This window comes from Styela clava, chromosome 14 (assembly GCF_964204865.1).
Source record: "Styela clava chromosome 14, kaStyClav1.hap1.2, whole genome shotgun sequence".
NCBI lineage: Eukaryota > Metazoa > Chordata > Ascidiacea > Stolidobranchia > Styelidae > Styela > Styela clava.
The window spans coordinates 662,185-676,844 of NC_135263.1; the positions used below are offsets into that span (position 1 = coordinate 662,185).

The following is a 14,660-nucleotide window of genomic DNA, read 5'->3' on the forward strand; positions in this document are numbered from 1 at the left end:
TCCAATTCTGTTTTTAGGTCTATCACGAGTTCGGGGACTGTCTGTGCTAGCCAAGTGACCCGGACCTAGCTTTGAAATAACGGGTATGGCAATATACCTCTCATAGATTTCCAGATATCGGAAGTTTATTCCCTGGAAAAGTTGAACCTGCTTAATTGAACTGCTATGCCTGAATTCGGGTAGAGATAACCCAAAACGACTACTTGGACAAAAAGTCTAAACATTGCTTCGCTTGTCCTTCCCCCCACACATTTTGAATCTATTGATTTCAATGTTTTTAGTTATTAAAGATGAAAGAAATCAGCAGGACGCTATTACTATATTTCCTATAAAACCCAACATTTTATCACAAATTTTGCTTTACTGTTACTTGAAATCATGAAAGCAATTTTACAGTGTTTCACCGAAAATAGGACCTAGCCTGAATTTTGAGAATGATTTTCATAAATAAATAAAGACCTTATCAATAGCGCGATTTTTTTTTTTGACCTAGTTGATAGCAAGAAATCTCTTCTACACATTTTAAATGATTAATTTAAAACGTGTGAGAGGGGAAAACGGGTTACTTAAGTAAATGGATATCAGTTTTCATATTTTGTATAACTGGAAATTTTGTAATTCTCTACCTTGTAATTTTGATAAATTAAAAACAAAGACATCCCCCAAAAATAAGTTCTAGTGTTATGTTTCGAAAGAAAATTGAAAGTCTTATTTTCAGGGAAACACGATATATGACCTTGGATAAGGATGCCCTTATAGTCTCTGTTTAGCGTTGTATTCAAATTGGTTTTTCCAATTCAGATAATCACAATTCAGAAGGTTGCGAAATGATTTTTTCTGTGTTATTCTAGAATAGTTTGGTAAATACTGACATCCTTAACCTTCACATTCTCTTACACACAGGGTGGCAAAGACTGGTTTGTATTTATCGAATAGGAGCATTGCTCTCTTGTATTAAAACCAGTGTACTGAATATCAAACTACAACACCCACACTGAGCTGCACGGGGCTGTTGCAATTTGGTAAGAGGGTTGTGGATGAATAAATATTAATAAAAACGATGTTGGGCTGCCACCAAGTGGCCATCTAAATATTTGGTTTTTGAAAACTAAACAGAGGGAACTGTGACAGACATCATTTGAATGTTCAATGTGCAGAAAGTTTAAGCTTCTCGGTGCCATTTAATATTTTTATAATTCGAGGGTACAAAAATGTTGACAGCGCTATCAAGTGGTTTATTTAAAGACAACAGTATCAATCATGGCTCCGAGGCACTGCGTTATGTTATTTGTCATCAAAGTATCGACTTTTTCTTCCAAATGACGTTTTGGATCTTGTTTTCCAACATTTTTTATCGCAAGTTGTTCCGGCGTCATCTTTTCTTCTTCTTCGAGAGCCTGAAAGTGAGGAAATTTGTGAAAAAATTATTTTGTGCGTTATTTCCAAAACTAAGTGTAAAATTTTTTTGGATTTGTGCGCATAGCTTTTTCACCAACTTGGCATTACTTGAAAAATATATATGTACATCTCATATGTACACTGATTACAAAGAATTCAGACTGCACAAAACTTAAGGGCATGAGTAGTGTGTATCACCAGCTAGTGAACTAAATAATAATAAGATTTAAAAATATTAAAAAAAATAGAAATCGAAAATAAGCAAAAAAGTATAGGAAACACTGGTTGGTGTATTGCATCAAAGCTCTGGGCACAACTATATTACATTGCAGGTAAGATCTCGTATTCGAATACCATGTCCACCACATGCACATACAGGGAGTAAGCAATTTATACAAGTAGATGTAATACAACAAAATACGCTTTTCCTATTTTAATACAACCAAACATCCAATTCCCATTTTGATACAACCAAACATCCAATTCCACTGTTAATACAACCAAATATCTAATCCCGTTCTTAATACAAGTAAACATCCAATTCCCATATTAATACAACCAAATATCCCAATTCTCATCTTAATACAACCAAACATCCAAATTCTCATATTAGTACAACCAAACATCCCGAATCCCATCTTAATACAACCAAACATCCAATTCCACTGTTAATACAACCAAATATCTAATCCCGTTCTTAATACAAGTAAACATCCAATTCCCATATTAATACAACCAAATATCTAATCCCGTTCTTAATACAACCAAACATCCAATTCCACTGTTAATACAACCAAACATCCAATTCCCATTTAATACAACCAAATATCCCAATTCTCATATTAATACAACCGAATATCCAATTCCCTTCTTAATACAACCAAACATCCCAATTCTCATATTAGTACAACCAAACATCCCAATTCTCATATTAATACAACCAAATATCCCTATCCCATCTTAATACAACCAAACATCCAAATCCCTTCTTAATACAACCAAACATCCAATTCCCATCTTAATACAACCAAATGTCTCAATTCCCATATTAGTACAACCAAACATCTCTATCCCATCTTAATACAACCAAACATCCAATTCCCATCTTAATACAACCAAACATCCAAATCCCTTCTTAATACAACCAAACATCCAATTCCCATCTTAATACAACCAAACATCCCAATTCTCATATTAGTACAACCAAACATCCCAATTCTCATATTAGTACAACCAAACATCCCAATTCTCATATTAGTACAACCAAACATCCCGAATCCCATCTTAATACAACCAAACATCCAATTCCACTGTTAATACAACCAAATATCTAATCCCGTTCTTAATACAAGTAAACATCCAATTCCACTGTTAATACAACCAAATATCCAATTCCCATTTAATACAACCAAATACCCCAAATCCCATACTAATACAACCAAATATCCCAATTCCCGACTTGATACAACCAAACATCCCAATTCTCATATTAATACAACCAAATGTCTCAATTCCCATCTTAATACAACCAAACATCCAATTCCCATCTTAATACAACCAAACATCCAATTCCACTGTTAATACAACCAAACATCCAATTCCCATCTTAATACAACCAAACATCCAATTCCCATCTTAATACAACCAAACATCCAATTCCACTGTTAATACAACCAAACATCCAATTCCCATCTTAATACAACCAAACATCCAATTCCCATCTTAATACAACCAAACATCCAAATCCCTTCTTAATACAACCAAACATCCAATTCCCATCTTAATACAACCAAACATCCCAATTCTCATATTAGTACAACCAAACATCCCAATTCTCATATTAGTACAACCAAACATCCCAATTCTCATATTAGTACAACCAAACATCCCGAATCCCATCTTAATACAACCAAACATCCAATTCCACTGTTAATACAACCAAATATCTAATCCCGTTCTTAATACAAGTAAACATCCAATTCCACTGTTAATACAACCAAATATCCCAATTCTCATATTAATACAACCGAATATCCAATTCCCATCTTAATACAACCAAATGTCTCAATTCCCGACTTGATACAACCAAACATCCCAATTCTCATATTAATACAACCAAATGTCTCAATTCCCATCTTAATACAACCAAACATCCAATTCCCATTTAATACAACCAAATATCCAATTCCCATTTAATACAACCAAATATCCAATTCCCATTTAATACAACCAAATATCCCAATTCCCGACTTGATACAACCAAACATCCCAATTCTCATATTAATACAACCAAATGTCTCAATTCCCATCTTAATACAACCAAACATCCAATTCCCATCTTAATACAACCAAATATCCAATTCCCATTTAATACAACCAAATATCCCAATTCTCATATTAATACAACCGAATATCCAATTCCCTTCTTAATACAACCAAACATCCCAATTCTCATATTAGTACAACCAAACATCCCAATTCTCATATTAATACAACCAAATATCCCTATCCCATCTTAATACAACCAAACATCCAAATCCCTTCTTAATACAACCAAACATCCAATTCCCATCTTAATACAACCAACGATCCAATTCCCTTGTTAATACAACCAAACATCCCAATTCTCATATTAATACAACCAAATGTCTCAATTCCCATCTTAATACAACCAAACATCCAATTCCCATCTTAATACAACCAAACATCCAATTCCACTGTTATTACAACCAAATATCTAATCCCGTTCTTAATACAAGTAAACATCCAATTCCCATATTAATACAACCAAACATCCAATTCCCATCTTAATACAACCAACGATCCAATTCCCTTGTTAATACAACCAAACATCCCAATTCTCATATTAATACAACCAAATGTCTCAATTCCCATCTTAATACAACCAAACATCCAATTCCCATCTTAATACAACCAAACATCCAATTCCACTGTTATTACAACCAAATATCTAATCCCGTTCTTAATACAAGTAAACATCCAATTCCCATATTAATACAACCAAATATCTAATCCCGTTCTTAATACAAGTAAACATCCAATTCCCATATTAATACAACCAAATATCCAATTCCCATCTTAATACAACCAAACATCCCAATTCTCATATTAATACAACCAAACATCCCAATTCTCATCTTAATACAACCAAACATCCAATTCCCATTTAATACAACCAAATATCCAATTCCCATTTAATACAACCAAACATCCCAATTCTCATATTAGTACAACCAAACATCCCGAATCCCATCTTAATACAACCAAACATCCCAATTCTCATATTAGTACAACCAAACATCTAATCCCGTTCTTAATACAAGTAAAACATCCAATTCCCATATTAATACAACCAAATATCCCAATCCCATCTTAAAACAACCAAATATCCCAATCCCATTTTAATACAACCAAATATCCCAATCCCATCTTAATACAACAAAATATCCCAAATCCCATTTTAATACAACCAAAAACCACTTCTAATACAACCAAACATCCAATTCCCATCTTAATACAACCAAATACCTTTTTATAATTTTTGGCCAACTGCAGCATATTAGTGACGGTATCTTCATTCACTTTACAATGCTCGCTGTAATCTGTCAAAGTCAGGCCATCGATCCAACTAGTAAACAAAAGATTTATTTTATTTTCCATGAATGAAATGAGAAGTCAAAACAGAGAAATACACCAGACTTCAAGTCATTTAAAAACTACCCAAACTCAGCGTTAACACAGATTATATGTTTGACTCAACTCAAGGCCACAGCAAGGTTGAGGAAATATTTTGACATCAACTTTGGCCCAAAACTACAAAAAAAAGATTCAATTATCTGTAGAGAATGCTTAGTTATTTTGATGCTCCTTAGAGTTGGTTTGATTACCACCATTTAAAGCAGGGGTGTGCAACCTTTAATACAGGAAGGCCAGATACCAATAACTGACTGAAATTGCGAGTCACATCTTTGTTTACCATAGGCTTTCTCGTAGTTGCAGTTACAAAAGTTTTCGAGCCAGCAGACATTGAATCTCATAGGCATCATGTATACACTTTGCAACATAAATTACTCGCGCATGTCAGATTAAACTAAATTAAAAACTGGCGTCGCAGGCCGCACACCATTCAAAATTGACACTGCGGGCCGCACAATTTTTCCTTGTGGGCTGCAGGTTGCACACCACTGATTTAAAGCACAAAATTTGAACCCCGAAAAATTTGAAATTCCAGCAAGAACCTTCTTTTATGCAGGTTGAGCAGCATCTTCTGTTCAAGTTCATTCTTTCTGTAGTTGATGGCAATCGAGTAGTAATGTCTGTTCAAACCGTGAATCAAAGCCTGGAAAAGATTTCAAGATGTTTCAAAACAGGGAATATTTTACTATTTCAGATACATTCTGGAGAATTAGGAGTGTCGTGCACATATTTCATTCTCCAATGTTTTGGCTGATCCTGAGTGTAACGTTATTGGCCCACCTAACCTAAATACAACTTGTATTTTCCAATCATTTTCTAGCTGTTATTTCCAATAATTAAATATAGAAAGATAATAATCAGTACATTCCTAATACTTAAGTACAACACACCTACCACAGTGTGAAATTTATTACCTGTATGGAAGGCTTCTGTAAATGTCCAAGGTTAGACGTTGTCTGCCGAGGTTCGTGGCCCAAGACCATCATGTTGGGGTTGATCAGTCGGAAAGCATCGATGACAACCTGGAAAGAAAAAGCTCAATCAAACTGAGAATTATTGGAATTAACAGACTATTCCTGCTACTCCAGTATTGTGTGTACCAGGTTAGGGTTAGGCCATAATTTTATTCCGATTTTCCTTATTTTAGTTCTATTGCGGGTTCTGTGTTAGCCAAGTGAATATATCCCCTGCCTATAGGTTTCAGTCCCTTTACACAACTTGATGTAAAATAAGCAAACAAAATTAGTTACCTCCGTATTGGTACACACACTTCTGGAGCGTCCTATTTTGCTACAGACCACTTTATGGAAAACAAATTGCAGTACTTGGTATTAGTTTTAAATGAATGTAATAATTTATGTGAATCTCCACAACACTAACATGGAAATATGCATTACAGTTGAAGAATTGAAAAATAATAATCGGTGAAAGTCTTAGCTAATGACTACCAGAGAATCGCCCGCCCATGGCCCCTAGAGCCCAGCTTGAGAGACCGTGGTCTGATTGCTTTCCTGTACCGAGCGTTATTTGAAGCAACAGTGAAGAAAACAATTATATTCTAGACCAGGGGATCCCAAACCAGGGGTCGCGACCCCAATTTGGGTTTGAGTGATAAGTAGGTAGGGTCGCAAACAGGTCATGGGGTCGCTGAGGTATGGTAGAGGATGGATGTACAAAGCATCTAAGATTTGACAAACCAAGTTAAATTTAGCAGTTTGTAGTCCATGGCTTACTTTAAAACAGGAACATAGGCATGCTTATTCTATAGAAAATGTAGGCGCTTGTTTGGTTTTAGCTTATTTTACTTAATACCACGACATGACCAAACTCAAAAGTCCAGTGAAACAAGCTCTAGAGTTTCATGAAATATATATATATATATTGACCTGGGGTCGCACTGGAAACTTGAAAGATGTATTTGGGGTCGTCCTGAAAAAAGCTTGGGAACCCCTGTTCTAGACATTTATAATGACAAGACTAACCTTTCCTTTAACGCTCTGAATCGGGTCGACCACGACGGCAACAGCTCGTTCGGACAACGCTTCGAAACTTTGTTGGGTGTTGATGTCCACACCAGATAGCCAGCAACCGAAGCCAGGATGGGAATGGTACCAACCTACCACCATTTCAGGCCTGTATTAAAAAAAAAATTTTATTAGTCATTTCAACACATTTATTAAAACCAAAACACACTGCATAAGAAGCATCAAGTGGTCAAACATGTTTGTTTCAAAAGTCCATGCGTTTGAAACGAATGACCAGCCAACTATGCCTCTGCATGAACTGGTAACCAGACGAAAGTCCTTGGTTCGCCATATGATTGAGAAAGAAAGAATTTTTTTTTTCGTTAAACCAGAAAACATATAAAATATATATGATAGCAAAATGGGAAAAATTAAGTTTTAGATGACTGGGTGGTATCGATACAACCATTCACAGTCATCTGAGTCAGATACCAGTACCACCCAAAACATCATTTTCTGGGCTTCCCACTCCCAAAAGGATAAATATAGAAATCCTGTTATTCTATTATCATCACGAAGCAAACAAAATTCCCCACACTTTCCTAAGTAGGCTGACACAACTAATATCAGCATACCTTCCAGTCTGTTTCAGCATGTCCAACATCTTGGCTTGAAACACCGGATCCACAGCTTCAACACTGACTCCAGTGCCAGACTGAGGCATTGCAAATACATCAATCACTCTGACCTGTTAAAAAGGATAAAATTTATAATCAGCCCTGACTTGTTCCGAGTTTTTATGAGGTGTTTTACTCCATCTTAACATCATACAAGCAAGCATTGTAAGCTTTTGGAAGAAGGCTTGGCAGTTTACACATCATGCTCATAGTTAGAAATATGCCTTCCATTGCACCTCCAAGTACCCGTCGCGAGTTCAAATTCTGTGTGAATGAACACTTCTTTTGACAACACTTTTCATCTAAAATTTGTACGTTCAAACCCTCACTTATTTATTATTTTGTTCACTTTCCTGATTTGCTAATCATATTTATTTTGTTTTCATTAATTCTTTTATTGCCTTTTATGCTGAATTATGAAGTCGTAATGAATTTATACCTAAATAGGGATAATTATATGCAGAGAAGATCGCTGGACTCCTTGTGTCTTCTGGTGTCATAGGGTAACTGAGTCTTGTTTGAAGTGAAAGGTGTATAAAAATACAGATATTCATTACAATCTTCAGTCAGTATTGAGTACAAACAATATCTCACCGTATAATCATCAACAAATTCTCCGAGCATCAAACCCATGACTTCCATTGGTACGCCAGCCCTGCCATGTTTCAACATCTGAAAAGATAAATTTATGTTAGTCTGTAAGTTGCATAAAGAGCCTGCAGAGGTTTATCCAGAAATTTGATTTATCTAACATTGTTTATGCTGTAACTTCATTGTTTTTGAGGGAATTTTGGAAGGGTAAGTGGCTAGTGTTGGATTCAGTGACCAATATACCTTCTTAGATTTTTCAACATTGATTAGGTTATTGAAATTAATCATTGCAAATTTAATACTTATCGCAAAGTGGGAAGCCAACCTAGTTTTTTTTTAATGAATACAAAAATATGATTAATTTATTCTGACTATATTATTATTCTAATTTTATTTTACATTTTACACTCACAGACCTAAGAGAGAAATTGAGCAATATAACTACAAATGAGTTTCAAACCATGAGACATAAAAAAAAGACATTTTATTTTGAACTACACCATGATAAAAAGAAGTATGATACACAAGACGAACACAGAAAATTTTGAAAACTGGCGTTTAAAACACAAGAAATAAAAAACACCAATCACAATTTCTCACCTTTAATAAAGCTAACGATGAAATATAAACTTGTTCTGCTGTGTCAACCATGGGAGCATCAGACTGGGGTTGTTGTCCAAATCCCTGAAGTCCCCCACCCGCTCCTAATCTCATTAACCTATCCATTCTTATATTTTAAATGTGAGCTGAAATGTGAGAAACAGCTCGTAGTTTCTTCATTAAAAAGTCTGAGATATGATAATTTCAAACAAATTAATATAGTCTAACTGTATAAGATAGATACTTTTGAAAACTCCATAATACAGATAATTATGTAAATCCTTCCTTCCTAAATACACTAATTAAAATGGAGAATTCTGCAGAGCAAGTAAAACCCTTGAAACAGCAAAAAAGTGAAAGTACCATGCTTCTGCTCACCAGCACACCTACAAAAAACACTTAAGCTATTAAAGACACTTAAGCTTTCTGTAACCATTCAGCTAGCAGGCTATTTTTTAATTTTATTTTAACTAGGCTATTATTCTATCACCTTTCATGCTAATCAAAATAAACCTGCTATTATTATAAAAAATAAATTCCATAATTTAGATACGCACTACTGTACTATACAACATTTTGACATTGCTATTTTTGAGTAATTTTTTTTACTTGTCAAGGAAAATTTCCTTTCAACATAAATCCTTTACCGGTACTAGTATTTTACAAATATAAACAATAAGACGAGAAAGAAGTACGGGTATGCCTGATACCCAATACAGTATATTCAAAATTAATAGAAAGGCAGAGTTCTAGAGTCAGTAATCAATTTTAATTTTTTTTTCAACAATTATTTTATCGTTGTTGTACAGTCAGACAGCTGTAGGCTTCTGATTTGAAATAAAACTTATACTTCAAAACTTACAGACTTAATGAATACAAGTGCCTTGCCAGGTCCCGTCCATAATGCCAAGTTTATCCAGATATTTTACTGAGGCATACCCTTACTACAAAAGCCTGAAACTCGCAAACTCTCCACTTGCAGACCTGTGTTGGGCATCAACAGGTAAAACGAAATTCAGGCACACACGATAATCATGACTAGGGTAAACGATATTTGCTTATTCATGGTATTCATTGATGCGTAACATAATTGAGTTGTAGCACGAGTCGAACACACAGAAACTATTTGGAAATAAGACACTACCTCTCACACGCAAGAAGTTGAAATTAATAAACATCAAAAAATGGTGATAGTGTATTGTTATTACTGTTCTTACTTACATTAAGAAGAAGAAGTATTCTTTTTTTTCGGGTAATCAAAATTAACCCACACTTAGATAGATAGATAGTTTATTTCGAAAACTCCACAATATGATAATACAAAAAAAATTAAAAATGGAGAATTCGAGCAAAACCTTTAAAAAAATTTAAAACATGATGAGTATCATGTGCCCGCTCATCAAGACGCACTTATAACAAACGCACTTATACCAAATATATGCGCCACTTGATCGTTAAATGACAATTTTTAACGACTGCTGTTGAATTAAGATACTTATACGTTATGAGTAAAAACGCGATATTCAATCATTTACACTTTGGATTATTTCGTTGAAAATTTTACAATTAAAATTTTCGCCTTCGTGCTACCCTAATCAAACGGCGCCCATGGAACGAGCAATGGCTCCCATACCCCAGAGACGCCACAGTATATTCCAATGGCTCCGTGACGCACTGACTTCGAAATAAAGAAATAGGAACCATGAAGGCGGCGGTTGTTCAGCAACCTGACTATTCCAAGGATTGTCTACTCCAGCGTTTCACAAACTATTTCGGCCACGGAACACTTACAATTTTTATCTCGCCTCGCGGAACACAAAAAAATGAAAGAGTAAAAGTAAAATGGATAAAGAAAAATGTTGTAGGCCTAATGTATATAGCGGTTCCCAATGGGTTCTCGTGGCAAGTTGCCAAATGGGCCGCGAAAACTAACAGAAGTGTGCTAAACATACCTAAAATATGATTGAATATTTCACAAATTGCATATATTATAAATGTTTTATTGTTTCTTAATTTAAATTAACGTAGTGTTTGCCCTTAATGTTACGTCTAATGGTGATAAAGGTGCTTGCCGCAATTTCGCGAGCGGCAAACCTGCAGTTTATTTATCTACTGAATAGAGTTTAGCAATTTTTTCAGCATTTCAAAGTAAAACCAAGCAGATATGGAGGAAGAAGAGTTGATCTTATGTCTTTATTCGGTGCTCCCGAAGTATGCGAACCAAGATGGCGGACATCGGAACGTAACATGGGTAACAGGTTAGGGTTAGGCGATAATTTTTTTCCAATTTTCCTTATTTTAGTCCTATTATCAGTTCGAAGACTAGCCAAGAGCCTCCCGTAGTATTTATACCTAAAATTATGGCCTAACCCTAACCTAGTACACATATTACATTCCGATGTCCGCCATCTTGGTTCGCATACTTCGGGAGCCCCCTTTATTCTTTAGACCTACTTGTTTGCATTTAGCAAAATCAGCAGCATAGCTGTAATGAACCTATCAGTCAACAAGCTAGACCGACGGTTAATGAAAATGCCACTACCCTATAGTTGGTTCACTTTAGGCCGACGATGACGCGATATCGAACGGTCAGTTGGGCGACAACTTCAGGTTCCATAAATCGCCATGGCGGCCATTTTAGACGTATTTTTAATGTTTTTACCACGGAACACAGTTTGGGAAACGCTGGTCTACTCTAATGTATAACCCAACTGGAAACCGACGACACGCTGTTGGTTTTCATGTGATCGGGTCATTTGTTAATTTTTCCTATAGGCCTACGTTTTACATTTTTTCTCTTTCATCATGACTCCATACATACTTCACTGACATATAAGAGGATACTAGCAATTGTGTATGACTTCAAACTTCAAGAGTCAAATGATATGTTTTCTTGAACATTTATCTAATGTTACGTTTTCTTTCTTTACTATTCGCATCGGAATATATCCTATGCAAACTGACTCACTACTCTGAAACGGGGAGAGAAATTGTTCTCTCTCTTGTGTATTTCTCAAATCTATCTCATCCAAGGAACTATTTGTAGATTAATCAACAAATGAGGTTTTAGAATGCTAGTCCCCCGTTTGTCCTGGCGCTAGGACAGCAAATATTGAAATATAATCTTTATAAGTTTATTTTTGACTCCACAGCTAGCATAAAAGACGATAAAATTATTGAAAAAAAATAAAAAAATAAATAAAACTGATTACAGAATTAGGGAACATATTTTGTATATTTTAAGCTTGTTGAAAGCAACACAGAAAACTATAAACACAATCTCGATTTCTTAAATCAACCATTTGAAAATAAAGCAGGAATGCATAGTTTAGATTAATTGATGAAGGTTGCATAAACAATAGAGCCATTAGTGAAAATAATCATGACTGGGCTAACCGTATATATGAACAGAAAGCCAGGACATTGTGAATTGAACAAACATTTATTCGATTCCAAGGCTTAGTGCTAACCAACTCATATTAATAATACTGAAATCATTGGGACACGTGCAATTTATTTTCTGCATTTTGATTAATTTAAGGGTGGTACAGCTATCGCTAGATGTCAAATTGTCATATTAATACAACCAAATTTTCAAAACCCTTTTTAATACAACCAAATGTCCCATTTCCACCTTAATACAACCAAACAATCCAATTCCCATCTTCATACAACCAAACAAGCCATTCCTTCCTAATACAACCAAATATCCAGTTGCCGTCTTAATACAACCAAACATCCCAAACTCATCTTAATACAACCAAATATCCGATACCATCTTAATACAACCAAAAATCCCAATTCCAATCTTAATACAACCAAATATTACAATTCATCTTAATACAACCAAAAATCCCAATTCCAATCTTAATACAACCAAATATTACAATTCATCTTAATACAACCAAACATCCCTATCCATCCTAATGCAACGAAATATCCCTATTCATCTTAATACAACCAAATTTCGCAATTATTATCTTTTATGACCAAATATTTCAATTCCCTTCTTAATACAACCAAATGTCTCATGCACATCCTAATATATCCATTTCAATCTTATTACAACCAAATATCCCTTTCCCATCTTATTACAACCAAACTTCCCACTTCCCTCCTCATTACAATCAAATATCGCATTCCTTCTTTAATACAACCAAACAATCCTATTCCCATCTTTATACAACCGAACTTCCGATTCTCTTCTTAATACAACCAAACACCTCGTCATATCTTAATACAACCAAATACCCTCTACCCATCTTAATACAACCAAACACCCCATCCCGTCTTATTACAACCAAACATCCTGGTCCTATCGTAATACAATCAAATAGAATTACTCAAAGCTGAGCTGGGTATGGAGTTTTGTGTACTGAGTACTTTTAACTAATGCTTGCCATGAATCAAATATCAGGTGCCTGTCGGTGTCAGCGCTATAGTTTGTTGTTCAAACAATTGGCATTGTTTAGTGTGGCGTGTCGAAGGTGTGTCGCATTGGTCTCGCAACCTGCTCTTAAATAAGTTTAGTCGAGGTTCATTTTACCGATATTCTTTTTGCGTTCAACTGACTTTCCGATCCAAACTTGGCACTTGAAATAATGTGTGCCGTCATATCGGTCTCTTTTTCTCGTTTTAAATCAACATTATTAGCTGAGAATGATGCTTAGAAGCTGGAGCCAATAAAATTTCTGGTAGCTCTGGCTCCATCTAACATGGCAAGCTTTTTCTTCACCAAAATGTCACAGCTCCATGGCACCGAATACTGCTACCCAGTCCTGATAATGAGAGTTTCCAACAACAACATTGCAACAATGTTCACCCTGTATGTGTTCACAAGCTCTAATCCTGTGGGATACGATTACGTGTAAGTAGATTACCAGTAACCATATGATCAATCCGTATCGTCAGCTTTCCTCTCCCCAAGATTAAGATGAAAATTCTAATCTTATATTTGTTTGAAGCTCTAATAAAAAAGTATTCTTCAGACGGCGCTCCGAAAGTATTTGTACCAAAATGACACACAACCTGGTACACATACTGTGTTTAGATTGTGATCAAACTTGATACGAATACTTCGGGAGCAACCTTCAGACCACAGAACAATGTCATATAACATGGGTGAGCAAGGTTTTTGGATCAGGGGCCAAAATTTTCGTCCACCTAGACTGGCGGGCCATGTAAGTGTTACGTACAAAGTTACATTTTATAAATAATAATTACAGTATTTCATAAGTAAAAGTGGAAAATCATAAGTCTCGTTCTAGGGATAAATTTAATAGCAATCTCAAAAAATTCTTTAAGCTATTTTTCAGCTTAAGCCTCAAAATTTGGTTTCAGTTGTTGTGGCAACATCAGGCGGGCTGAATTTGTACCGCGGGCCATATTTTGCCCATGCCAGTCATATAATCTACATGTTTCTACCAAACATGCATGCGCATAATAAACACAATTTGTGTTCGTCATCCAAGCAAAATGAATTTCGATGTGGAAGAGGAAATGACGTCCATGCCCATGAAAACAAAACCTGGCTAACTAATACCACATCCAACATGGACTGACTACCGGACTAGACCCGTGGTTCGTCACGTGTTTAAACCGTCTTATCGGTTTTCCTTTCCCCCGGGATAAATATGTAAATCCTATCCAAATTTACTTATTAGTTAGTTGTTGCAAAGTAAATGGCGGGAAAATGCAAAACTATCATATAATT

General features: G+C 35.3%; 1 protein-coding gene across 1 annotated transcript; it reads right to left on the bottom strand.

Moving 5' to 3' along the window:
• Positions 1–262: 262 nt before the first annotated feature.
• Positions 263–9,150, bottom strand: LOC120341316 (26S proteasome non-ATPase regulatory subunit 14). Its single transcript, XM_039409804.2, has 8 exons — positions 8,948–9,150; positions 8,351–8,428; positions 7,715–7,827; positions 7,098–7,248; positions 6,030–6,137; positions 5,658–5,758; positions 4,948–5,047; positions 263–1,397 (listed from the first exon to the last, which is right to left on the bottom strand). Exons 1-8 carry the CDS (start codon positions 9,071–9,073, stop codon positions 1,236–1,238), a joined length of 939 nt encoding a protein of 312 aa, XP_039265738.1. The 5' UTR covers positions 9,074–9,150; the 3' UTR covers positions 263–1,235.
• Positions 9,151–14,660: the final 5,510 nt, after the last annotated feature.

What these genes read in the sequence shown, in the direction of transcription:
- LOC120341316 (XM_039409804.2), bottom strand. Translation starts at nt 9,073, where the DNA reads ATGGATAGGTTAATGAGATTAGGAGCGGGTGGGGGACTTCAGGGATTT. An exon ending in ATGCTGAAACAGACTGGAAG is followed by an intron (nt 7,249 to 7,714) that starts GTATGCTGATAT and finishes TTTTTAATACAG; the next exon opens with GCCTGAAATGGTGGTAGGTT. An exon ending in TTCAGAGCGTTAAAGGAAAG is followed by an intron (nt 6,138 to 7,097) that starts GTTAGTCTTGTC and finishes TTTTCTTTCCAG; the next exon opens with GTTGTCATCGATGCTTTCCG.